This window comes from Saccostrea cucullata, unplaced genomic scaffold (genome assembly GCF_032062105.1).
Source record: "Saccostrea cucullata isolate Sc308-1 unplaced genomic scaffold, CSIRO_AGI_Scuc_v1 ctg2375, whole genome shotgun sequence".
NCBI lineage: Eukaryota > Metazoa > Mollusca > Bivalvia > Ostreida > Ostreidae > Saccostrea > Saccostrea cuccullata.
The window spans coordinates 30,872-58,865 of record NW_026931665.1 but is presented as its reverse complement, the minus strand read 5'-3'; the positions used below and the strand labels follow the sequence as shown (position 1 = coordinate 58,865).

At 32.7% G+C, this 27,994-nt stretch overlaps 1 protein-coding gene across 3 annotated transcripts; it reads right to left on the bottom strand.

Annotated features, from left to right (window-relative positions):
- Positions 1-11: 11 nt before the first annotated feature.
- LOC134233239 (uncharacterized) lies at positions 12-27,295 on the bottom strand. Of its 3 annotated transcripts, none has more exons than XM_062715220.1 (10): positions 27,162-27,295; positions 20,315-20,493; positions 15,713-15,868; positions 15,302-15,417; positions 14,994-15,144; positions 14,776-14,910; positions 13,843-13,949; positions 5,259-5,466; positions 3,669-3,759; positions 12-425 (listed from the first exon to the last, which is right to left on the bottom strand). In XM_062715220.1, exons 3-10 carry the CDS (start codon positions 15,729-15,731, stop codon positions 44-46), a joined length of 1,209 nt encoding a protein of 402 aa, XP_062571204.1. In that variant the 5' UTR covers positions 15,732-15,868; positions 20,315-20,493; positions 27,162-27,295; the 3' UTR covers positions 12-43. The 3 variants fall into 3 exon arrangements, with proteins under 3 accessions (XP_062571204.1, XP_062571205.1, XP_062571203.1); XM_062715221.1 differs by having other exon boundaries at positions 15,702-15,868; positions 20,328-20,493; XM_062715219.1 differs by having other exon boundaries at positions 20,328-20,493.
- Positions 27,296-27,994: the final 699 nt, after the last annotated feature.

Below are 27,994 nucleotides of genomic sequence, written 5' to 3'. Positions count from 1 at the left end.
ACTGTGCTGCGTAGGACCGTTATATTCATCACGATTTTAGTATTTAGCATGTAGCAGCCTCAGAATGAATTATCCCAGCATGATCGTACGTGCTTTCCTGTTCCCGTCTCTGAATACCTTGTGTGGTTTCATAATCGCAGTCTCCACTTCCTACTACAAAACCTGCGTGATCATAGGTTTCTTCCTTAACTTCCTTGGGGAAATTTGTTTCTCCAAGGTGATCATAGACTCCTTCATTTTTCTCAGTATAGGAAATCTTTGCCCTAACCATTCCCCTAACATCTGAGCATTCAGGACTCTTTGGCTGTGGTTCCAATGAAATAGATTTCTTGCTCCTTGTCTTGTCTACTTGTGCATATTGATTTGTATCATCCTGCTGCTGATCTTCTATTTGATCAATGTCTTGTTCGCCACATTTTCTCCATCTTCAAAATATTTTTATTACAAATAATAATCAGAAAAGAACATGCTGTAAGAATACACTAAAAGACTTAATAGCAAAATTAATAAATAGGTTATGAATTTAAAAAAAAACAGCTAAATGTCTAGGGAATTTTTAACTTTCACTATATTTGCTTTTTTAACTTCTACACAGCATTGTATGACTTCCGATCGCTACTACATGTATTTAAGGTCGAACGATCCTTTGCACAAAAAATGACGTCTTGTTAACCGCTCAATTGTGATATTTCTGATCAGTAGTGGCGGTAAGAGAATATTTATGAACTATATCCATAAATTTTAACCCTTTATTTTATTGTAGTATATTTTAACTTTAGTAAAAACGTAAATAACCTATTTTATGTAAAATCTTGTAAAATAAAATTACAAAAATTAATAACAATACTTTCGAGTAATGGTAGAAAGACTGTCGTCAAATATGACGTTACCAGTCTTGGCATGACGCAGTGAAAGTGATCAAGAGGAAGAGATTACAGTGTTACTGGTTTGTTATTTATAATAATGCTTCAGTAAAAATAAATCATCTTTTTACGCAATCATATATACCTAATGAAAATTATTTATTTTATTCAATGAGTTTAGAATATGATTTTTTTTTAAGAAGCAGTGGATCTGTACATGGACAAGGAATGCATAGAAAATCGCTCAAACGATTTGCGAATTCGTGATTAACATCAAAAGTCCAACAGCATAGACTAGTTTGATTGAGCTGAATTATGGAATATTAATTGATTGTAGAGTGAATAGTGTAAAAAGTGCTTGGAGCTGATCTTTAATTCATAACACATTTTAAGCAAAATCGAAGTTTTTTGCTATTAATTGTTCGCATTTACGGCAGAATTTTTAGAACTTCCCAAACAACACAAATGAACCCCCAGAACTTAAAAAAAACCTGCTAAATGTCTAAAGAATTTTTAACTTTCACTATATTTGCTTTTTTAACTTCTACTCAGCATTGTATGACTTCCGATTGCTACCACATGTATTTAAGGTCGAACGATCCTTTGCACAAAAAATTACGACTTGTTAACCGTTCAATTGTGACATTTCTGATCAGTAGTGGCGGTAAGAGAAGATTTGTGAACTATATTCATAAATTTTAACCCTTTATTTTAATTGCAGTATATTTTAACTTTAGTAAAAACGTAAAAAACCTATTTTATGTAAAATCTTGTAAACTAAAATTACAATAATTGATAACAATACTCTCGAGTAATGGTAGAAAGACTGTCGTCAAATATGACGTTACCAGCCTTGGGATGACGCAGTGCAGGTGATCAAGAGGAAGAGATAACAGTGTTCAGGGCTCCCACTGGACCGAAAATATTTTTCGCCACTTTTCAGAAAAGGCATATGGAAAGGCATACTTACATCTGATTTCTCGACAATACAATGTACTTTATGTTATTCAATTTTCTTTACTATCTTTATAACAGACATTGATTTAAAATTGTAATGTTTAAAGCTTATGGTAGTATCCATTAAAAAAAACTCACGTTGGAATTATACAATTAATTGTATATTGAATTGATATCAGCGAAATCTTGACAGAAAATATCCTCTTGTTTAATTTTTTTTTTTTGCTTGGGAAGGGGAAAGGGGGGACAACAGACCTAGTAAATATATATGACTTTTTTTTTTTTAATGGAAATTTTCATCATTTTATTAATTTAGAGAAAATTAGAAAAGAAGTATAATTAAAAAGTAATGAAAATTAGGTTTAAAACTTTATTTTAGCAACTTGGAGACTTCAGGGATTAATATGCAAGCTCATGTAATTGTAAATAAATCAGTGTAATTTACTAAGATAATTTTGTTTCCAAACCAATTTCTTTTTCACTCTTTGTCAGTTTATGGTATAATGTGCACATTTTTCAATTTTTATTAGGTAAAATTTGAAGCCATTCTTTACAATTTTCGAACACTTTATCCCCCTTGTTTAATCCAAATAATATATGATTTCAAGTAATTTTTTAACCCTTTATTGCTCCAGGCTAGTCACCTAGTCAGCTGTGTTCGGTCAAGCGAGACATGATTTCCTGAATGTAGCTTTCAGTTTTCACACCTCTACTGCATTAAATAAAGGGCTTTATCTGTATACATTGAAAAAAAAAACAAAGGAGCTAAACAGGACTACACAAATTTTGTACATGGTATATCTAAAAAATTCATTTTCGCCACTTTTGGAAAAAAAAACTGCAATTGGCGACAATGGCTAATCTCAGCTCGAGCACTGACAGTGTTTCTGGTTTATTATTTATAATAATGCTTCAGTAAACATAAATAATCTTTTTGACGCAATCATCTATACTTAAAGAAAATTATTTATTTAATGCAATGAGTTTAGAATATGAATTTATTTAGAATCAGTGGATCTGTACAGGGAGAAGGAATGTATAGAAAATCGCTCAAACGATTTGCAAAATCGTGATTAACATCAAAAGTCCAAAAGCATAGACTAGTTTGATTGAGCTGGATTATGGAATATTAATTGATTGTAGAGTGTATAGTTTGAAAAGTGCTTGGTGCTGATCTTTTATTCATAACATATTTTAAGCGAAATCGAAGTTTTAAGTTATTAATTGTTCGCATTTTCGGCAGAATTTTTAGTACTTCCCAAACAACACAAACGAAACCCCAGAACGTTTCTAGTTCGAGGGTTTAAAATTGTTTGAATGTGTATCAAATTGAATGTTTTTCTTAAAAAAAAAGCGTATGCCCTTATACTTTCCTTACTTGCTTCATTCAGCTAAACGATTCTATGTTTATTCCTGTCACGTGACAAACAGCTGATACATGTGATGTTACTGATACTTTGTACAGCCAAGTTTTATCCATTATTGATAGCTATATATCACATTTTATAGATGTACATGCTCTTAGTTGTTGCATGTTTTAAAGGTTAATACATATTAAAACGATGCAATGCTAACATTTTCCACTACGATCCTTAACATAGCTGATTAATAAATTAAAAATATATATTAAACAATCGTAAATCATCTATGAAGTTCAATATTCTACCTTTCTGTGGCTATTATAATAATCTTCACAAATATTATTCCCTTCAAATCCATTCTTGTGAAACTACACTGCTAAAATAGTTAATTTTACTCCTTGTAACATTAATCAAGTTTTTATTTCAATTTTTATAACAAAATCTGCTTTATCATCTGTACTCAAGGCGTTATTACATAACTTCATACCTGATTATGATAACCGTCGCTCCTGTAAGCACCAAAACGGATGTAAGAATGATACTTATGGGTAAAAGAATATTAAGATATGTCTCTATTTCTGTAACAATAAAGCAAACAATTTAAATCATATATTTACATTAATTCTAATAAAAATGTTTTAAACATATTACATAAAAGACATTTACACTTGGATTTATACTGGGAGTTTATCTCAAGTGAGAATTTAAGAGATAATCTTTAGAATTATTTTGCTACAAAATGTAAATAAAACAAGAATGTCTGCTATTGCAAGCAATAACGTATGTCACGTCAAACTGGACAACACTTTTATTTTCCATCACTTAAACAATACCCATTAGCTAAGCTTGGACAACTCGTACCAATCCTTACAGTACTTTGTATAAAAAATAAAGTTAAAGAATATTCCCTTTTCCCTTATTTCCATGGCAACTATTAACAATTTGAAATTGTTAAATGCAAATCGCACATTTACAGATACTAATCATTAAATCAAAGTTTCTTGATGATATTCAAAGGACCAGAGAGAACACTCTCGGACAACATTCTTCGCTTTTTGTAGTTTCCATGGCAACGGTAGACATTTTAAAATTGAACGTCATCACTTCAAAACTACAACCAGTGATCGTCTTTTGAGGAAAGTTTCAGGAAGATTGTATCAGCCATCTCCGAGAAACAACAACCCGTAGAGCAAAATCAAGCGTACAATCGCAATATAATTCAAATCGTAAAAAGAAAGTATACAAAATGTGTTAAAAAATAGCTTTTGTGATAAAAAAAAGCTTAGAGAAACATTTTTTTTCATATAATCAGGTTTTATAACACGTTTTTATAGGCTGATGTCTCGATGAAGTATTGAAAAAAAATTCAAGTTTGATTATTTCCTTTTTTTTTTATTTCTGGATATTGGCCAACAACAAAAAAACAAACTGAAAAGCCATTAAAAAATAGTCTTCGGTCGGTACCAGAGAACTTTCCAAGATATCCTTAATTCAGTTAAACAATCAAGAAGGGGGATGAATAGTATTTTGAAAAGAAATAAACTTTAAAATGTATGATGCGTAAACACAAGACATACAAATTCAATTGAAATGTTTGACATTAACATGATTGATCAAAAACGTGTTTGATTTGAAAATTCAAGCTTAAACATTTTTTTTTTATATTTGATCATATAATGATAAGATTAATCGATTGTACATATATATTATTTAATGTCCCTCTCGAGATTTTTCACTCATATGGAGACGCCACCATTTGCCGGTGGAGAGCTGAAAATTTTGTCCTATACTCGGCACTCAGGGTTATTGAGCAGGGAGGGATCTTTTTAAGTTGTAAAATTGCAATTATTATACACATATTGATTGATTGATTGTATATTGTTCAACGTCCCGCTCGATGATGTTTCACTCATATGGAGACGCCATACCTGCGACGTAAGGAGTAAGGATTGACTCCTTCCTTTGCTACTCTAGAGCAGACGCTCTAACCACTGCGCCAAGCGGGCGACTATTATGATGAGAAAAGGCATTACAATTTATGTTAGTTTGAAATGACGTTTTACCCGATTTGAATTACCTGCACCAGAGGATTCTGTTTGAATTGTAATTTTTGATTGAAATATGGTGTTCGCTAAAGTTGGTGTTCTAGTCGTTGTTTTGTTTTTCAAAGTAGAAGGAGTAATTTTTGTGTTAATTGGTTCAGCTGTTGATACTGATGTCGGTGAATTGTTCCTCACATTATTGGAAATCTCAACTGAAGGAGTGTTTTTGGTCGTTGGACGAACCTAATGATAAATTTAAGATAGTTTTAATCACAGTTTTAAATTAAGCATTCATATGTATTTGTTTTTATACAAGTCTAAAATTGATTTTAACATTCAAATACATTAAATTTTTCTTCTTATCCAATGTAATGTCAATTGCCCTAAAAAAAGTCTTCTGTAACAAGCAAAATTATTTGATGAATATCAAATAGTACAAATTAATTTAGGTTGGCTTAGGTATTATCACAAAATATGTTTGGTACAAGTTAACCACCATTCATTTCGGTCTCAAATATCGAACGAGCTATCCATCTCCTGTTAACCGGAACTTTCTGGAATCTTCTGGAACATCCAAGCATCGTGGCCAGATCAGTAAAGATGGAAAGAAAAATGATAATCCGTCTTCAACAAACGTACCTACAGCATCATGCCCCCCAGTAAAAGATAAAAGAACAGTTGCCAATAAACTGCGCAGAGATGATATCGGGACAGCAACCAGAGGTAAAGGCAGGAAGAAACGTCCCCGCCCGGAGGCGCAAACAAAGCGTCCCTCGGAGGACCCTCTCCCTCTCCCACCTCCTGCAGAGCCGACCCTGTCGGGCCATGAGACACATACAAGTACTGATACCGGACAAGAATCAGAGTTACCCGGTGAGTCTCAGGTCACATTACACGATAATTTCCAACATGTGCAAAATAACCCAGTATGTCAGTTCAGTTTTGTTGATACTTTAGGAGCCCATATTCCTAATAAAATAAAAAAAATGAGGTTTGGGAAGGTCAGTTTATCGACTTGTCATTGCTCCTGAAATCAGCTGCAGAATTAGAGTATTTTAATTGCAAGGCAACCTGCAGATTAGGAATGGCACCTTATATGTTGCTAACCCTAAGAAAAAACACTTTCTTACCTATAGAGAAATGGACCTCAGCATTTTTTATTTTTACTAGAATTATGTTAGAAAAGTTTAGTTCTAAAGCACAGGATATGTCAAAATACCGGTATATCGGAGACATTCGGCTGGCAGCAAGTAGGTCCAGTACTTGGTTTAAGTATGATGAGCAGTTCCGTCTACGCAAACCCCATTCACCTAATACTCCATGGGGGAAAGTTAATTCTGAATACTAGCTTATGTATGTTTCAGCTGGAAATACACACACAAGTTATAGTCAGCAAGTTACAAGCGTGCAAAATACTCCCTCAAATAAAGTACCATTAGTCAAACAAACTGGGGGTTGCTGTTTTGTTTACAATGATGGTAAACCCTGTCCTTTTTTTCCCCAGATGCAGGTATAACCACATGTGTAGCCAGTGTGGAGGAAAACACCCTCAAGTTAAGTGCTCAAAACAATCGCTCAGTTTACTCACTAGGACAGACACCTGTAAAAACTAGCTCATTGGCAAAACATTTGGAAGGCTATAAACATGCCAAATTTTTACTTCAGGGTTTTACTTTTGGTTTAAGGCTACAATATCAGGGCCAACGGGGGGCAAGAGAATGCAGAAATCTCAGTAGTTTATATGAAAATTTGTCAATAGTTAAAAATAAAATCATTAAAGAGGTAGCGCTACAACGTGCAGCAGGGCCATTTTCAAACCCTCCTTTTGTTTGTTTACAAGTTTCTTTATTAGGTTTAGTCCCCAAGAAGGACGGTGATATGCGTTTAATTCATCACCTCTCATATCCAGAAGGAAGTTCTATTAATGATCTTATTGACCCTTTTGCCTGCTCTGTTAACTATGCAAGCATTGATGAGGCAGCAGATAGTATAGCTTCTTGAGGAACTGACACATTATTGGCTAAATCTGACATAAAATCCGCTTTCCGTTTTATCCCGATATCACCAGCTGATTTTGACCTCTTGGGGTTTAAATTTCAAGGTTACTATTATTTCGACAAAATGCTACCCTTTGGGTCTTCCATAAGTTGTTCATTGTGGGAGAAATTTGCATCATTCTTACATTGGCTTACAAAACAACATTCGGGCAATGCTCATATTATTCACTACCTTGATGATTTTCTTTTTTGTGGCCCCAAGTCTTCCGCGGTTTGCGCAAATCCATTGCTACATTCTAGAACCCTCTGTTGCAACCACTATTGAAATAACGACCACTATTTAAATAATTATATCAATAGTGGTTGAGAGTGCATTTCAATAGCAAACACAGGTAATAACCACTATTGAAATACAACCACTATTGAAGTAATTATTTCAATAGTGGTTGAGAGTGCATTTAAATAATAAACATAGGTCATAACCACTATTGAAATACGACCACCAGTGAAATAATTATTTCAATAGTTGGCAGGATTAATTTCAATAACAAACATAGGTTGCAACCACTACTGAAATAATGTTCACTTTTGAAATAAAGATTTTAATATGGATTAAATTATTGATTTCAATAGTGCATTGAACAATGAATCCAATTTATATTGAAATAAATATTTCAGAAGTTGTTGACGTGTTGACACTTTTCTTTCGATACTGAAATTATTTCAATAGTGTTTGAAACCTATGGTTATTACATTAAATGCACTCTCACCAACTATTAAATAATTATTTCAGTAGTGCTTGTATTTCAATAGTGGTTGAAATTTATGGTTATTATATTGAAATGTACTCGCACCCACTACTGAAATAATTATTTCAATAGTGGTCGTATTTCAATAGTGGTTCCTACCTATATTTGTTATTGAAATGCACTCTCAACCACTATTGATATAATTATTTCAATAGTGGTCGTATTTCAATAGTGGTTACCAATTATGTTTGCTATTGAAATGCACTCTCAACCACTATTGATATAATTATTTCAATAGTGGTCGTTATTTCAATAGTGGTTGCAACAACCCTCTGTTCAGATTTAGGCATACCGATAGCTGAGGACAAGACTGTAGAACCAACCAATGACTTAGTTTTCCTAGGCATTAGATTTAACACTTGCAACATGACCTTGTCACTATCTACAGATAAGATAGAAAAATTGCAAGAAAACATCAATACAGTGTTGCAGGCCAAAAAGGTCACACTTAAACAAATGCACTCACTATTGGGACTTCTAAACTTTGCTTGCAGAGTGCTTGCGCCAGGTCGAGCATTCTGCAGACGCCTCATTAATTCTACCATTGGCATCAAAAAACAAACCACCACAAAATCAGAATAACACAAAATATCAAACTTGACCTACTCGTATGGACAACTTTTTTGAAAGACTACAATGGAGTATCAGTTATTAACACCCCTTTGGTTGATAGTCACACCGTTCAATTGTTCACAGACAGTGCTGGGGGAAAGCGGGGTGGATGTGGGATATATTTTGGTGGCAAGTGGGCTGGGAGTCAATGGCCACAACACTGGGGTTCAGTGAGCATTCTTAGAGACGTGACAATTTTGGAACTGTTACCTGTGCTGGTGGCTCTTACACTTTATAACAAAGACCTACAAAACACTAGACTTCTTTTTCACATTGACAACATTTCAGTGGTACTCATTATTAACAACTCTACCAGCAAATCAGATAGAGTTTTAAACATTGTACGCAAACTGGTACTCATTACACTGCAATACAACATACAAATTAAAGCTTCATATATCCCTACTAAAGCAAACTCAATTGTTGATGCAATATCTCGTTCACAGTGGGCCCGGTTCCGACACCTCGCACCAGAAGCAGATTTCTTCCCTACACCAGTTCCAAACCATGTGTGGGATATCTAGAAGAAGAGGCATCAAGGCTTTTAAATAACTCTCTCTCTGCCAACACACAAAAAGCATACAACACAGCACTTGAGCATTTTCAAGGATTTCGTACAAAATATGGGTTAGATCAATCCTGGCCAGTCTCGGTAGATCAGCTTTTACACTACATAACCTTTTTGTTCCTCCATCAGTATTCATACCGAACAATATGTTTGTACTTAAGTGCCATTTCTCATCATCATACAATCAACGGTCACAACGACACAACTAAAGTATATGTAGTATCAAAAACACTTGAAGGCCTACGTCGATCAGCCGGAGTAAACAAAGATTTACGAATTCCCATCTCTCTAAACATTTTCATCAAAATTATTCAGACCCTTCCGGTTGTGTGTCGATCTTCTTATGAAGCTTCACTTTTTGCTGCATCCTTCTGTTTAGCTTATTTTGGTTTATTTAGAGTAAGCGAAGGTCTGTGCATTCAGCTCTCTGATTTACCTTTTGTTTCAACAGATAATCTCACAGTTAAAATCCAAAAGTCTAAAAATGATCAGATAGGTCTATCAACTTTAGTCATATTAAAAAATCAACCTGACTATAAGATCCGCCCTGTTAATCAGATCAGAGAATATATCAAATCTAGGTCAAGCAACTGCAACTTGCTGCTTTTGCATGTGAACAACAAACCCATTACACTTTTTCAATTTCAATCAGTTTGCAAAAAGCACTCAATTTCTTGAAGTCCCGGTTCATTATAGGTCACATAGCTTTCGCATAGGTATGGCCACCGAATTGGCAAAACAAGGGGTATCAATCAACCAGATCAAATCACAAGGGAGATGGAATTCTCATGTTTATCAAACTACATTCTTACAGATTTTTAAGGTCTCAGCTAGGAAGAACTTTAAAATCATTAATAATTGTAGAATTATATTTCAGTATGTTTCAATTTTATATGCTTTAAACACTTTTAACAGTTAGTCCTTTCTAATTTCAACAAAACTTTCCAAGTGTGTCCATCTGGATAATTGGATCCTCAATACCATACTGGGCAGGAGTAGCAGCAGAACATAGGCCTTGGGGTACTAATTTGAACTTGCCAGCTTCAATAACTTGGAATGATGTAAAGGGACTTCAGTGGCATCAGGTTGAACAAACCCTAACAACTATGTCTGTTAAATTTTCTCCCCCTGATTGGTTAATTTTTCATGTCGGATAAAATGACCTGACTTCTGGTGACATTACCTCAAAATCTTCCTCACATATGGCACAATGCACCTTATACAGATACAATGTACGAGGGCCGTTCAAAAATTACGCGGACTTGTTGCACAGAAAAAAAAATAGTTGACTACATAATCGGGCAAAATGTCACACATAATATAAAAGAATCTTTATTTATATTTTATTCAAAATTTCATATCAAAATGTTGTAAGTTGGTATCAATTTTGAGTGATTTATCAGGACATATCATTAAGTCACGGAGCAGCTAAATCTTTGACGTCAAGGGCATTATACAAAAATATGTGATTGAGCTTTCATTTTCTCAACATTTTCCCAAGAGTTCCTGAACAGTTTGAGTTACCTTATTTACTCAACAATCCAAACACAATTTCTTGTCACGCTAAAAATCTATTAAACAAGTAAAGAATATTATTCTTTTTTTTGTTCTAAAACCAAAAACTGTAGGTAATTATGAGATATAGCGTGACATTGGTCACTCTCAATCACGTTTTTTACGGATAAGGTTTTTGCCGATAATCTTCCTCCCGTCCTCCCATATAGCCTTTTTACAGAGGTCTAACGGTCTAAAATTTCAAAAAGCTATTTGTGGACGAATGTCACAAATACCCTGGTTAACTACATATTTTATTATGCATATTTTGGATCTATTTTGGCGATATCTCGAGCATTACACATAATTTTACAAAATTGTGGTGCGCCGTCAATTCAGGAGACGTCATCTTTACAGTCGTTTGCTCGGGGATCACACCAGGGAAAAATCACTGTATTTCTGTTAGTACTTCGAATATCAAGTCAGAAATCTAAATACATAATAATAGAACAGTTTAAAGATACATTTGAGAAAATTGTCGAAAAATATCGCGAATAATAGAAAATAAATGAGTTAAATTTTGGATTCCGCATGCTTTTGCTTCAGTTTTTTTGTCTTGCTCCGTACCTCTCCGTCAGCGATATCAACATAGCGATAATTTTAGTAGAATTTTTCTTAAATACAGAAATTTTGCCTAAAATTTATTGAAATCTTAAAAATACATATTTCTGTGAATTTTCATAACTATATGACGTATATAAGAGTAAATAATAGCACAGTCCGCGTAATTTTTGAACGGCACTCGTACTGTGGCCTAAAACTAAGCTAGTCTGGTCATATTTACTCCCAAGGCGTTATTGGCATTATGCACCTCTTGGGGACGGGTCAAAAATCAATACGAAAAGGGTCAACAATAAATAAATAAGCCTATTAAAAAATTATGGTTAAAGAAGTAGAGAGATGTGTTATTGAACATGATCATAATATCAAAGCAACAGAAATTGACCTCTATCGTACTGATGGCACACACTTATCTAATGTAGGCAACCAAATATTTATGAATTATCTTCAAGCAGCAATGCAGTTTTTCTTGCAGAACAATCAAAGATTTTTTCCTGCCACAAGCCAGTAAAACAGAAACTTTATTTCCCTATGTGCAAACAGTAGTAAACACATGGATGGTTAGAGCATAGACATTTATATTCATCGCTAAATAATTTACTTTTTATGTTAAATACAGAACATTGTTATAATTTTGTGGGGGACATTGTTCAATGTCTGTAGCGGGACTGGGGAGTGTGTTGCGGTAGCTGATCATTAATTCTGCTCCAAAACCTGTTGTCTCCTCCCACCTGCTACTAAAGCAGGGGGCAAGATGGTTAAAAAAGTAAGTAACAAAAGGGAGTACTTAAAGGTTAATTGTAATAGAGAGGCTCACAGCTGGTCAATAGCTGGTGCCTCATCCACCTCTTAACCTAGGGAGGGGATCCTACAGTCTGGGGCATGTTCTTAGTGCAGTCTACTGGGTCCTCCCTTTCATGCATTATACCAGGTTGCTCTCAGGAGACGGTCGAGAAGGGCAGGCATCACAATCCTTCTCAGAGCGCGGTGACCCGTTCAGGCTCTGAACAGTAATATGTTCACATAGGGCTCCCGGTGGGTCCCCTACATTGGGTAGTTAAATTGGAACACTGGCCGCCTCCCCAGTTCCACACAAAGTTTTTGTATGCGACCTTTCCCACCATATATTTTGATTTATTGTCTGTTTCTTTGTCTGCATATTAAAAGTTATAAATGTGCAGGCTTTCTTATGTTGTGAATTCTGCCAACAGGCAGCTCCAGGGAGTCATAGTGTACTATCTCAATTAACACAGTTTTGTATTTTACAGTAATTGTTTGGTGGTTTAAAGACAGTGATTCTCTGAGTAATGTATATTTTGAAAAAGACTGAACAGTTAATGTATCATTTATGATGTAGTACAAGATAATGGTAAATCCAAGCACAGGGAATATAACAAGTTTCAATCATGGTGAAGGCTCCATATCTAAGTGCACAGTAGTCAGCTATTAAGATAAATTTTAAAAAGTAGCCAAGTCTATAATTAATAAGAACTGTTTCAATAACAATTTGAAGGATTTCCACTTTGGACACAAAAAAATCCTTCATTGACTGTAGGTGTTGATCATAAACATGACATAAAAACCTAACCGCTTACATGTGGCATGTCAAAAATAAGCTAGGAATTATCAAAGATAAATAAAGCAAACACACTTACAATGTATCAATTAATTGCATAAAATGTTATCTGATGTTCATGCTATGTCAGTTATGAAGCTTTCTTTGAAGTAATATGAAAACAATAAATTAAAACGAGCTCGAACTTACACCTTAGATTGTATACTCTGCCAGTTAAAAAAGTGATTAATGCTAATCTATAACAACCTTAAAATAAGTCAAATCAAGCCATAAAATGAAAAACTGTTTGGGAAAGAGACCACCATGTGCACTACTGTTACAACACAATAACGCAATTAAAATTTACAACAATCAGCACAATATCTACGCCCAGAGGACTGTCAATACCCTGAAAAAATGTTTAGTGTCGTAGTTGTCCACTGGCATAAAATATTCTTTCAAATTTCTTTACAACAGAAAAAAAATGCAACGGTGAGACCAACATATCCGCAGAACATGCATTTTAATTAACAAAAGTGTTATGCTATGGCTTCGTAAATACCGGAGAAAAAATATTAGAACATTGACAACTGTCTTTTTTTTCGTTTAGCGGCATACTGAAATTATTTTTACTTTTTTAATTTTTCTCCTTTAAAATAGATTTTTTAAGTTCTAAAACCTTTAATTTTCTAAAACCTAGTACTTTCCGGAATTGAAAAAAATTTAGTGGGTCACGCAAAAATTCTACGTTTGTCAATATTCCCCTTTGTGCGTGAAAGTGTCATTTTTGAAACCGTCTTCACATTGTGCATGCATGTGCATGTGTGCTAAACGTAATGTGAAGCGGTATGATAAGTTTTGGTGAGATCTTTGTAACGTAGGCAACCCAGGTTAATCCCAACATTAAATTATTAATATACAACAAAATATTTTTTTATAATTAGAGTAAAATGAAACACGCACCCCAAAGCATCTGTACTGTGCGATTTCTGAACAGTTTTGAACCATAAGACATCCTCTCTTAGAGCATCTTTGACACGTGAGAGGAGTAGCCCTATTTATTTCAATATCTGGTAAAATCGTAACAAAGACCAAATATTAATAATAAATTTATAATACCTGAGGTAAAAGCTTATTCATTCTTTTCAATGGCAGATCAAAAATTATACAAATGGCATACACGTATGTACTATCGATTATTATGTAATATGATAAACATATGAGTGATATCAAAATCTCATTATATATAAAACTGGATAATTAATGGTTAAACATATCGATATGAGGTTTATTTCATTAATGAATCAATCGGTTACAATGGTAATGGTTTCATAACAATCCCTCTTCGTAGAAAAAAAAAACCTCAATCATAAACGTCATACTTTATATTATATATTTCTAAAACATTTTATTTGTTCCCACCATATAATGTATATATGTACTTGCCTTTTTTATCGAAATCGCGATAGATTTGATTTGCAATACCAATCCAAGATGGACCAACAATCCGACCTCCATGACGTACACACGCTTGGGTTACATTTGTTAAAGAAAAGTCACCATGAAGATATGAGGGAAATGATGAATTTTTACACCTCTCCATAGATTTTTGCCAGGGTTGATTATCAAGGTCAACCTCTCCTTTGAAAAATATCAAAATTTCAGTTTTGCATTTATACAGTCGTGTATCAAATTTATTATTAACAAGAATACGACGACTGAATCCGAACAAAAAATCTTAAATTGATTTAAGTGATTTAAAGGATAAAAGTTATTAGCATCTTTTAAATTTGAAAGTAAGTTCATAGCTTAATTCAAGCGTAAGATAATATATATGCATTACGTAAATGGAATATAGAATTATGTAGGGACCGTAAGAATTTGTTTAAGATTTACCTTCTCTATCACAAATCCTCGAATAAGATAAATTACAGTCGTTTTCATAGAGGTATTTAGAATCACCACTGCACTGTATTGCTACGCATGCTGTATTTATAGTTGTCTCTGTGCTTTGAATTTCAGATTCAGTACCTGAAAATATTTATATTTCCATGGGCCTTAAATATTGAAAGTTATATTACTATATATAACTGGTAAGAGTTCGATATGTTTACCTGAAATGTAAACGTTGTAAGCCGTTTGACCACCACATTCATTGAAAGGTAGTACTTGCATGTCTAATAGTGCTAAGCAGTTGGAATTACATTGACTTGGAGGTAAAGACGAGACACTTGGTAGCTTATCTATACATGCACATCTTGATTCCTTCAAAAAGTAGATAGCAAATCCACATTTTACATGATATGGAATTTTCAATTTTGATAAATGTGACTACTTGGTGTCAATATCAATTAAAAATAATGTACATGTAGATATACAGTTATTACAGTGATTTTTTTTTTATTTTACTTTATCTACGTACCTTTATTCCGAAAAAAATTGTCTTTCTTTTTGTACAATATTCCTGACACATCCCAATGGAAAATACAATAGATGTTGTTTTTTCATTTATTGAAATAGCATTCTCATCATAGCAACCTGAGTAAGAATTTACTGTATCTTATATAATCCATTTAAATAAACATCAATATATACTCAGTTATTAAAAATTGTATATCAAGTATCATATTTTCATATCTGTTGTGTTAGAAATGGATATTGGAATTTTTTTCCTTTAATGTAATATAATTTAAACGAAATATTTATATTACTATCTTTGCTTCAACTATTCATGTTGGTACATGTGTATAAGGTAAAAATATTAATAAACAATTAAAAGAAATATTACGAAAGAAAAAAAAAATATTATAAAAACTGCATACTATTTTATTACCTAATATTTTTATCCACATGGAGAGCTTTTGATAATATGCTGTCCAAAAAAATCCCTCTTTTTCATCAGGTATGGCAAAAGCTATGCTACCTCCCAAGCTCTGACAATGTCTGTGAGCGTCATACCAAGATCCATTGAAAATTTGTTCATAACTCTCTATAACAAGAGAAGAGCAATAAAGAAATTGCAATAATTATACACAACAAAACATAAATAAATCCCTTTATCAATGAGTGAAATATTTTTTTAAAGAAAGTACAAATAATCACATAAAAATGCCATGATGACATAAGATTAAAGCTTTAAAAAATATTGTAAATATTATTATATTAAACAAGGAAAAGAAGAAAACGTGGACAAGTGTCAGACAAAATTGTTTTGCAATTTGAACCGTAAGGGAAACCCATTCTTTCAGAACCTTTAAAGTTTATTTACAATTTGAGCTTTAGAAATTATATTTTCTATTTTCTGATGCCCTGTATCGATCATGCAAAGAATGATTTTGCCCAATCAACAAATTAAGCTTCATATATGATCAAATCAAAATAAAGATTGTTGCACATTCAACCATCATTGGATATCTGATAATCTTATAATTATTTAATAATAACTTTACTTCATGAATTGATTGCATGTGTACAGCAAAAACCCAAACTATGTCTTAAATATGACTGAGATTACTGCTATCTAAAATGTATTTTTTTGGGATCCGAATATCATTGATTTTTTCCAAAGATCAATAACTTCGTATACGAGGGTTGTCCCATAAAATCGTGGACAAAGCGTTTTTCTCGAAAAATAACGGACGTAATAAGCTGAAATTTTCAGTGAATGTTTATCTGTCATATTTAAGTTAAGTATAATGTTTTAGATAAAATATACAGAAAAGTATAAATTTTATAATGATTAAATGTGCACAGGGTAAGGCCCTACGGCCCACGGTCAAAAAAAGAAGGTTTTATAAGAGAATACAGGAGTATCGATTTAAAAACAAAATATTTAAATAGATAAGATTAGGGTAAAAATTATCCTTATTCAATTCCACAATTTATTTTGTTGTCTTCTTAAAAATTTTTAATGTATTTGGTCAATTTTGACAGTTTCCTGAGCATTTGTAATGGGAAAGTGGTAAACACAACACACGAAAAATGGTGACGTTTGGTGACGTTACCGCGCACCGGAGATCAGTTCACTATGATTTAGATGGAATAATAACGCCATATGAAATTTAAATGAATACAGAAGAAAAAGATCCCCCCAAAATTGCCAAATCTTTAGTATATAAATTGGAGTTTTCTGAGTAAAATCTTTCTTGATCGAGTCCCGAGGTAATAAAAGACATACAGACAAACTACAATTGTAATAACTAAAGATCCCAAACAGAAAAAACAGCCTATGGGATCATGCTAACGACTCATGTTTAAACCATGGTTTTGATATGATTTCGGTATAGGAAAATTTCACATGCAAATGAGCTAATGGATCATGGTTCTGGGATGATTTGTTAAACTAAACAACTAGTAAAAAAACCATGATCTTGGTATGATCTGTTGTAGCTAACAACTCGTATTAAAACCATGATCCCGGAATGATCTATTGTAGCTAACAACTCGTATTAAAACCATGATCCCAGAATGATCTATCTTAGTTAACAACTCGTATTAAAACCATGATCCTGGTATGATCTGTTGTAGCTAACAACTCGTTTCAAAATCATGATCCTGGTATGATCTGTTAAACATGTTAAAGTTAACAACTTAGGAAAATTCTACTTCTGATACAATTTTACTAAACACTTTGATATTTGCAATAAAATCCCTTTAATATTTAATATTTAATTTCAGTTACAAAAAAAAAATTATACACATGTCACATGAACCATGACGTCATAAATATATAATCCCAACAAATAATCTTCCTTATAATCAGATGACAATTTAAATATAAAACATTATCCAAACTATTCACTGAATTTTATAAGAACAGAATCACAGAAATCCATTCTTCTTAAAGAATAATCCAGCACTCATTGAAATCACTGCTTATTTACGATTCTGCAAAAGCATATTACAAATTTTTGTTCACTATAGAATCAGCAGAATGGTGGATCTATTATTCAGAATCACAAACACTGAAAAGGCTCCCAATTAGGTAGTCTATCCTCTGATATAAGCTCTCTATTTGTGTAACACCTTGAAAAGAAACGTAGAGAAAATGGTATTTATTTATAGATCAACATAATTATCATTATCTTTAGATCATGAAAATATGAAAAATTCAAGTACTTTCCCTATTTCATCATGTTCATTAATGAAAAGAATTAGATTAATCACTAAAAGAATAATATTGTTAAAATGTAATATTTATTACGTACACAAATTCTGTCTTCACCAAAGGCAGGTCTTTCGAATGTGGTAATTTGAATGCAACTCAGATGTTAATCATGAAGATGGAACTGATCGACAGTAGCTGCAAAAGAATTTCATTTTTATAAATAAACATTTTATATAATGATTAACATTACAAATGTATATGTACAACAACTATTTGAATCAAGGAGGTCAATTTGATGCTTAAATAATTAAGTTTTCAATTCAAATCTATGTAAAGCTTTGTTATAATGTCTCTTCTATACACATGCATATACAATGAAAAACTAAATCATGCACTATAACTGGTAGAAGCTAGAAATTTTTTTTTAAAAAAAATCAATAATAAAATTAATTAATTATACTCACCGAGTAGAGTTTATAGTCCAGCACTTGTGTTTATTGCTTATATGATGCAAAGTCTTTTCTTTGAAATCGGCAACAAGAAAACGCGCACATCTTGTTTATCAGAATTCAAATTCTGACCTAGATAAGCTGTAAACCACTATACTACAGCGTGCTGCCCGGCAGGAGAATTGCATAACAAGGTTACTACGACTCTGAAACTGACCAGAGAGCCAATCCTAATCTGATGCCTCAAAGTTAGATTGGGAGTGGATCGCAAATATTATATGGAGAGAAAGATTTTAATAAAATCCTAGCTGTGTTATTTAAACAGTATACTTGTGTGCTAATTTATTTATGAATTATTGTATTAATTTATTTATTTGCCATTTCATTCAACTTCAAAAAAAAATGATTGTCTTTGTAAGTACCAGTATACGCTGTGAGTATTTAAATTATTAAAACTTAATTTTCCTGTTCTCTTTAAATTCTAAATATGGCTATTATTGATGTATGCATGTTGTTTGATTCTCCAAGCTAGATTGAATTTAAAGCTTGCATTTTCACCTATCATAGATGACAAAGTTAACAAACCATATCAGGATCATACAACCAATTCTGACAAAGTTAACAGATCATATAAAACTCACAATTCTCAAAAGAGAAGTTAACAGATCATGTGTAACTCGTATGGAGTTTAAAGACAAAGTTAAGAAACCATATCAAAATCACAAACTTTTAGCAGTTAAAGTTAACGAATCATTTCAAACTCATGTTCCTTTGTTTTCTAAGTTAAAGGCACATGCCAGAATCGCAAGAAAATCACAGCAGACTCATACCCCCGAAACAAACCACATCAGGATCATACTTCCTTATTTGTCATCTATGATTTCAGTATGATCCATTCAATGGATCGTGTCTAAATCATAGTTCAAAACCATGAATTCGTGAGTTTGATATGATTTGTATGTGATTTTGGCATGATTTGTTAAGAAAAGTTTTTGTTTGGGATGCTGTCAATGTTGACCGCGTCAATATATAAGATTGTTTATTAGTTGAATGATGTTGGAACAATGTCCGTATCTTACTAATAAATCATCACAAGATCGTACATTTGTGCCAGATTTGTTCCTCAATTGTTTATGTGTTAAGTATGTGCTTCAATGAAATTTTAAAATTTAAGTGGGACTTATATAAGTTTATGTTTAGTGCAAAGATGAAACTGGAGGTACCTGACGCTGCTTGAGGCACTTTGATGTTATCATCCGTGCGCCGTAAGGCGATACAATATATAATATTAAATCTCATAATTCGTTTATTTATGCATATATCTATTTGAAAGTTATATTTATTCAGAAAATATGTACTAAGAAGAAGTGAAAATTTCAGAAACAGTGATGATTATTATTCATGCGAGACAACTTGTCCACGATTTTATGGGACAACCCTCGTACAATTAAATAACGAAAACATATATTTATCAACTAAGGTATTTGATAGTTGGAAATATTTATTTCAGCAGGTGTTAATTTTATAACAAATTTAAGAAATACTGCTTAGATTGAGCGATTTAAGATTTGAAGATATTTTAGTTGCCCTTCCTGTAACATCAACAACATAGGACCAAAAAGTCTCATAAAAACACATTGAAATAATCTTTATAGTTAGTTTCGAATGTTTTACAAATTCATGTTACACAAATTGAAATGCAAAAACGTCTAAAGTGCTCTGTCTACTCTCTGTCTCTCCGCCTCTGTCTCTGCTTTCACCCCTAGCGCACACACACACACATCCTCTTCCACATATTCTCTTATAATCTACATTTGTTTAAATAGGTCCTATAGGTACGAAATGAAATTTGTGCGTGAAAGATTTAATCAAGGCTTACAGTAAATATTTACCCATAAGTCCAGTTAACATAACAATACATCCAATCCACCAACAATTCATTATTCTTCCTTGAAAGGTTAACTTATTCTGAACATAGGAAGACACTGCAAGTTATTACATGAATAGATTGTAACCAATGGTTTTCCTTTTAAACCTCTTTGACTCTCTTCAGATTCTCTATGAAAGAAATACATAATATATATATGAGAGAGAGATCAAAGAAACACGGTGTTAATGGATGAATATGAAAAAAAAAATATTCACATATATAAAAACAAGGAGAGCAAATTAAATATACTGAATGGAAAAGAAACAAAGGGTTAACTTTTGAGGTTTATCAAGTTTATTTTTCTCTATGCGTTTTCAATTATTTCTGTCTAACTATTAAAATAATCTTCAATGAAAATGTAACCAAAATTCCATTTGAATTTGCCTCATAGGTCATAAGTAAGTGAAAGAGATAGGACAACCTCCCCCTCCCCTCCATGTGAAAATTGAAAATTCTCATAATCTAAAATGTCTCCTTTGTGCATCTGTCGGTGCCTTGTTTCTCCATTCCATGAAATTTGTCTGTGTGTTTATCCTTTTTGTCTGTGTTTTTAACCTTTTCGATGAGACCATCTTCGGCTTTTCCAATCCTATCTTTCATTCAGTAGACAATTAATGAGGAAAAGATTAACTTTATAGAGACGAGTCAAGTGGATTAATGTTATTGTTTGCAAGAATATCTTTAAAAACCTAGGCTACAATGGACTTGGGTAAACGCGCAGAAAAAAAAAAATAGGCAAACGGTGTGCGCATGCGCCAGTGAGAGGAACAGTAACGTAAGGTTGACCAGCTCCAAGGTCCAAATCGAGCTATTCTTCTCAGCTGATTTCCTCAGTTTTATGGTGTATGTAATGATTATGATAAGATACATCTTTACTCTTCAAAAAAAGAACACATAGTAGGAACAATGCCCTGAAAAATGTATGATAGTTTTATCATACCTTTTATTTTTGTATGGATACGATGTATTCGAGTAAAATGCATGATTTCCAATGCAATTGTTAACTTTACAGCTATTCTAAAAGTCTCACAGACAAAAAGACCTGATTCTGCAAAATTTCCCCCAAATATTTTGATCTCAATTTTCATTTGTTGAATTTCTATGCAATTCCTTAAGGTACAAAGGGGCTATCAAAAGCGGGGGTTCTCGATATTTTTAATCTGGTTTTATCTGAAAAATGAAGCTTCCAAAAATGCTGCATCTGAATGTTGCATGGGACAAAAAGGAAAATGGGCGACTGGAAGCAGGGATACCGTAATCTACAATTGCAAGAGGTTTTAATGTTACAAACAGACCATATCTAACCTATAAAACATAAACCATCAACATCGAACACCCAATGTTCGCAAAAAATAGAAAGTAGACTACGTGTGACATCAGCAGCACAGCATCACTTCCGATGATTACGTAAATTGCATGAATGTAATGCAAGGACGTCATCTAAAGCACTAGCTATCCCTGAATTGCACAGATCATCCAACAAGACCGTTTTTAGTTGACTACGAATTATTGCAAGAGGATAATTCCGACCCCACAACACTCCAAATATCGACTTCAGAGATCTCAGATCAATAGAGTATGACTACAGCATCACTGCTGAACATTTTGAATAACTTACTAGTCCAGAGTGTTTATCTGAAAGCCTCTTAAAAGTTTAAGAGTGCTAATGCTTTGTTATGAATGTTAGACAGATAAATGCCTCCAGGACGTTAAAAAAGCTGGTGGTGGTAGTGTAATGATATGGAAAAGGGTATTATAAGAAACTAAGATTGATTTGGTTTGAATTCAATGGACTTTGATTGAAAAAGGTACTCTAACCATGTTCTACCTACACATACCCATTCAAGTTTGCAACATCCTAGAGCCGTATTGCAATCTCACAATACACAGCCCATATGGCTCGTTTGACACACCTATTCGTGTAAAGAAACACCAACCTGTTTCAGCCACAGTCATCTAAATCGTTAGATTTAATCCAAATTAAGCAGCATTGGACAAAATGGATTGGCATGATTTGCCAAAGACAATCACATCCCCAGACTCTACAACAGCTGACAAAGTTCTACATTTGAAGTAAGAGAGTATTCCTATGCAGTTTTTATTACACACATTTGCTTCCATTAGATGCCATTTGTGACTATCATTTGTGTCTGCGGGGGGCAAACCAGATATTGATCTTTTATGTTCTTAAAATGTCTTTAATTTTAAAATTGTTGAGTAATTATGCTATTTAGATAGTATTCTTGTTGCTTACCACATTTCTGTTGTATCAATGCATCATTTTACTAAATAATCTTTATGTTCAATGTGTCACTAAAATTCTACTATGCGTTTCTTTTTTTGAAGAGTATATTATTAGCAGTTTAATTGCAGTAAGGTGGAGATTAAACAGGTGGCAGAACGAATAACCCGATCTTGACTTGGCCCTGTTAAGGTATTCAATTCCTAATAGGATCAAATTCAATGAAATTAAATACATAACAGATAAGTCGGCATTGAATACTCAGTTTATTTAGACATACTTCCCATTTATTACTATTAGTATGTATAGTGGGATATGTCCTAGTTTATAACCTTGAATTTTGGTAAGAGTTATCTCCCCTTTTTTTAATTAATAAAAAAAATCAATTAAAAAAATTGTAGTCGGTAAAAAAATTGTTTTCAATTGTCATTCTATTTTTAATGTTTCGATGCATCTTTCCACCGCAGGATTTATTGATATTCAAAGTATTAAAATTTTTTGTTTGAAAAAAAGGAACGCTTTTCCCCATAGACTTCAATGCAATCTTTGTTAGTTAACTACAGTACTGCTTAATTAATGAAATTTTTGAAACTTTCTTGTGTCAATCCTTTTCATTTTTAAAATACTTTAATATAATATCAGAGTATTTTGTATTTGATGGACATTTAAGGGTAGGGAATTTGGCCCCATTAGGGATGGAAATCCTTAAGTGTCAAAGTCATCGTCACGGTTGATTGGAAACCATTTAAGGACAAATGATACAAACAATTTTTATTTTTAAGGAGACTATATATAATGTCACAAGTTTAGAAAAGTGGATAATTCGTAGAATTTTTTCTCCAAAGAACTGGAAAATGAAATAGACTTGTAAAATATTACCGGGGTACTAATATTTCAATAAAAAATATGGACAAATCACAATCAGTAAAGGTTTACAGGTGAAAAAAAAATTCAAACACAAAAAACAAACAAACAATATAAATCACCCTACATCATAGGGTTTATTTTTACCATTTTGCTTTTCCTCATAAAATTCACCTGGTTTGGTATATTTTTCTGAAGTTTATATTTCACTTTTAGCACCAAGCTAACATATTCTGAAATTTTCATCTGTAAACCTTTACTGAGTATGTTTTATCCATTTTTATAATTTTATCTTGGACAGACGCAATATATAAAAGACAATTTTTTTATGGTTTTTCTATTTATTTGGCGCTTTTGGGAACTGCTGAATAATATAACAACATATTATTTCGGGCCTCCAAGCAACGGGTAGGCCCAGCAACAACAACAACATTTCAGTTCAACAAAAACATTTCAGTACAACATCAACATATCAGGTGACCTTGACTCTGGGAGATGCAGAGGTCAAGGTCAACAACATTTCAGTACAACATCAACATATCAGGTGACCTTGACCCCTGGAGATGCAGACGTCAAGGTCAAATAATAAACAAAAAACTTGCAGTGCAACAATAATATACACACATCCACGACTCTGGGAGGTGCAAAAGTCAAGGAAAAAAATAAAATATTTAGAATAATAATCACACATCCATGACTCTGGGAGGTGCAGAAGGCAAATCAAAGAAGAAGATAAAAATAAAATAGTTTTGTGTACAGTGTCACAATATTTACATAGTATTAAACTTTGACCCTGTGTGGTGCCGCGGTCCAATAATGAACCCATGTTACGTCATAGTTCAAATGATGTATGCCGCTCAGTTCGCCACAAGACCCCAGTCGTATATGCTTGAACAAAGCATCTACGAATGGGGGCGCGGCCACTTTACTAGTGGGGGTCCTGAGCGGCCTCAAACAGCCGTGACCCTTCCTTTCCAGATATCCGTCATTACTGTGATGGATAAAACTTGCATGCATGCCTAATTATTGGCTTAAATACACCCTGAATTGTTTTAAGAAAAGTTTATTTTTTTAACTTGGATAAATGTACCCCATTCCTTTCAAAAATTTTGACATGATTTTTTGATGTCAGGATAGTGGATTACAGAATCCCCAACATCACAAATTTTGTTAAAGAAAAATGCATTAAACCCCTTTCTAGTATTCTCCATGGCCAGATAATATGCAGAATAATGCCAATTAATGTGAGCAGAATATGAGCCCATATTAAGTGCGCAAGAGGAAATTGGATCTCCTTAATAAATTACAAGAATTTGAACCTGACATTCTTTAATTTTCTCAATGTTGTTTTCCCAATATCATCTCCTTAAATTATATACCACTGCAAGCTTGCCACCAAATTGAAATATCTAATCTTTGCAAATTTAAGTCACACCTAACAGGCATATTCTAAGCTTCTGCATAAGCTCTTTCTTTCTTTTTTTTTAAATTTCTGTAATTGATTACCCAAACAACTATATATATAACTTGAGGTAAATTAAAATCCTGGAATACGTTTGCAAGTTTTATAGCAATCCGATTTCCATCTTCCTAAGGATTGGATAACTTGAGATGAACTTGAGATAAAAATCCAAATTCCGTACTTGCCCCAATACAAAAGAAGTGGGATTTGTAGTCCCAAGACTCAAGGTTGAAGACCTGAAAGGAGCTACGGAAATAATGACAAATTAATTGAATTTCTGGGTATGTCTTATTTCTAAAACCTTGGAAGATTAGCGTAGGGGCAAGTTGTTTTTTTTTTCTGAGGATTTGTCGGAGACTGCTATGTATATAGATATTTTTTTTTCCTATTGCTTTATCTGGATGGACAGATATGTAAATAGATGCACACATGAGCATGATATCCATCCATTTTTTAATTGGAAATATTTTTGAGACATTTTCCTTTGTTACAATTTCTCCTGTGCACTAAGGGTTAATTTTTAAATCACACCCCCCCCCTCCACCCCGTTTAAGTGGAAGCAGAGACTGTACATTCTACAAGCTGGAAACCTGTAGACACCAATTTGAAAGTTGGTGTTAACATAAGTGATATAAAATAACATTTTAATGTTTGTAAGAAATAGTAATATGCTTACCTGAACTGTTCTTAAGAATTTATGCATTTTTTTAAGTTGAATAAATAGTCATCGGTTACAAAGAAATGAAGCAGAAAAGAGTCAAATAGTCAGAGAATCGCATGAAATAGAGTTATCAAAATGAAATAATTATCCTCAATGGCCTACATGATATCATTCGATTACTTTAATTTTTTTCACTTGGGACAAAGATGGCGGCTAGCACATGGTGATGCAAATAGACAAATTGAAATGCATCTGACCTGATCTAAAGTAAAACCTTTGTTATCGAATCGATACTTAAACAATACCAATTCATAAAAATAGCAATAGCAATTAAAAGTTTTTAAGGCAAGAATCTATTTCAAAAATCTACATTTAGCCATTGTTTTCTCAAATTTGATTAACACCAACCTTGCAACTAGCGTGTTACAGGCAAAGAGAGAGTTTGCAGCACGGGCACCTTTCTTTATATATTTGAAAGTTAGATAACTCGTGCCGAAACAAGGAGAGATCACTGCGCCAAAAAATATTGCGCTGCCAAGATAAAAGCATTTTATTCGCATATGGGCGAGATAGATGCTATATTACAAAACTAATATTTTCCAAGTCCATTTCATTTTCCAGTTCTTAGGAGAAAAAAATTCTAAGAATTATCAACTTTTCTAAACTTGTGTTATGATATTAAGTCTCCTCTAAAGATAAGATTTGTTTGTATCATCTGTCCTTAAGGTCCTCTCTGAAGACGGTTAGGGCGTACTATGGGGAGAAAATTTACTAGCGACTGCACAGCAACCCGTTGTTGCCTTTGTCCCTATTTAGGCAACCTAAAAGCCGGACGCCATGGAACTTCCGTCAATGTACAAGTAAACAAAAAGTGAATTTCTTCTACAAATCCTGAAAATCAATATGTATACCTCAAGTCCATCAGATATTATAAGAATATTTTTGACAAATTTGTCGTCATCAAGTTGCACGTGTTTTTAGCTTTTTAACACTTTTTCTACGCTTAGTCATACATTTCACGGTTGGTTAGATCTTTACACTTATTTTAGTTCTTAGTAACCAAGATTCTCATCTGACCAGTTACATGTACACGTACATGTATCATGATTTTTTTGTCAGGACTTTAACGGTCAACTTAAATACCACAGCAAATGACAATAAGTAATGAAAAGACGAAGGCAAGGGGAGAGTCAAAGACAATATAATGAGCAGAAATTTTAATATGCCTGTAGCAAGGCATGAAATTTACGCATGCCATAATTTTTTTGTCAGTAGAGGAAATAAAAAAAAAAACCTCTCTCTCTAATGGTAATTTGCTTATAATTTCAAAACATGAATAGAAAAATGAAGAAAAGGAAAGTATTACCACTGTTAAAACTGTTTCTTGATATTTTATTATAAGGATAAAAGACAACGCATTTTTCAATAAATATAAATTTTTATAGTTCTTAGAGTTCTTCTTATATGTTTTGCTTTAAGAAAAATGTTTTCTGAAATGGATCAAATTATATTATATAAATGATCACAATTAAATCCCGATAAGTTAAAAAATGCAGAAAAAACTTACCAACTACTATTTTTTTAGAAAATTATTGCCATTCACTGTGAAGATTAAATCTAACCATGATGCAAGGATTGTTTATTAATATCGCTTTCTTGTTCAAAGGGAACATATCTAACCTTATTTGAATAAAACAAAACACTTAAAGACTTAAAGTAGGTGTTCAAAATGAACTGGTTATTTCTATTATATTCCTTATTGCACTTGAACGATTTCACGATTAATTTTTAAAAAAGAGGAACTACTTATAAAAAAAACAATCACGTCACCACTCTTGGGAGTCCTATATTTGTGTTTTCCCTCACTTCCCAGAGAAACGCTTATTTGATGTGTGAAAGAGGTTACATTTTTTAAAAATATAAATGACATCATTGTATGTGTAATATTTTATCATATAAATGATATTAAGATAGTGACAAATAAATCTTTTTTTTTCAATGTATATAGATTCCACTATTTTTGTCATTATTTATTTTTAATTAATTAATTAAGGTCTTTCTTTATTTAGTTCTTTGTTGAAATTCTGCACCAGTAAGATTATGTAAGGAAACTAATGACCCTATTTTTTTTTTATCTCTTTGATATATTTTCATATCTGAAGAAAACTATCATAATGTAAACCTTATAGATGTTCAAATAGTACTATATTATTATATCATAATTATAATTTGGTAAGAATATGGCCCGAAATTGTAATTAAATTGATCTTTTTTTCCTTTCAGAAAATGATTTTGAACGGTGACATATGCTATATTAATTTCTGAATATATTCACTGAAGTCAGTTAATTAAATTTGTATTTTGAACAAAATAATTTTTTTTAAAACCTACATTTTATAA

Coding starts and splice junctions, on each gene's coding strand:
- LOC134233239 (XM_062715219.1), bottom strand. CDS start 20,376: ATGAATTGTTGGTGGATTGGATGTATTGTTATGTTAACTGGACTTATG. Junction 15,418..15,712: donor CATGTGGATAAAAATATTAG/GTAATAAAATAG, acceptor ATTCTTACTCAG/GTTGCTATGATGAGAATGCT. Junction 13,950..14,775: donor GAGGATTTGTGATAGAGAAG/GTAAATCTTAAA, acceptor CGATTTTACCAG/ATATTGAAATAAATAGGGCT.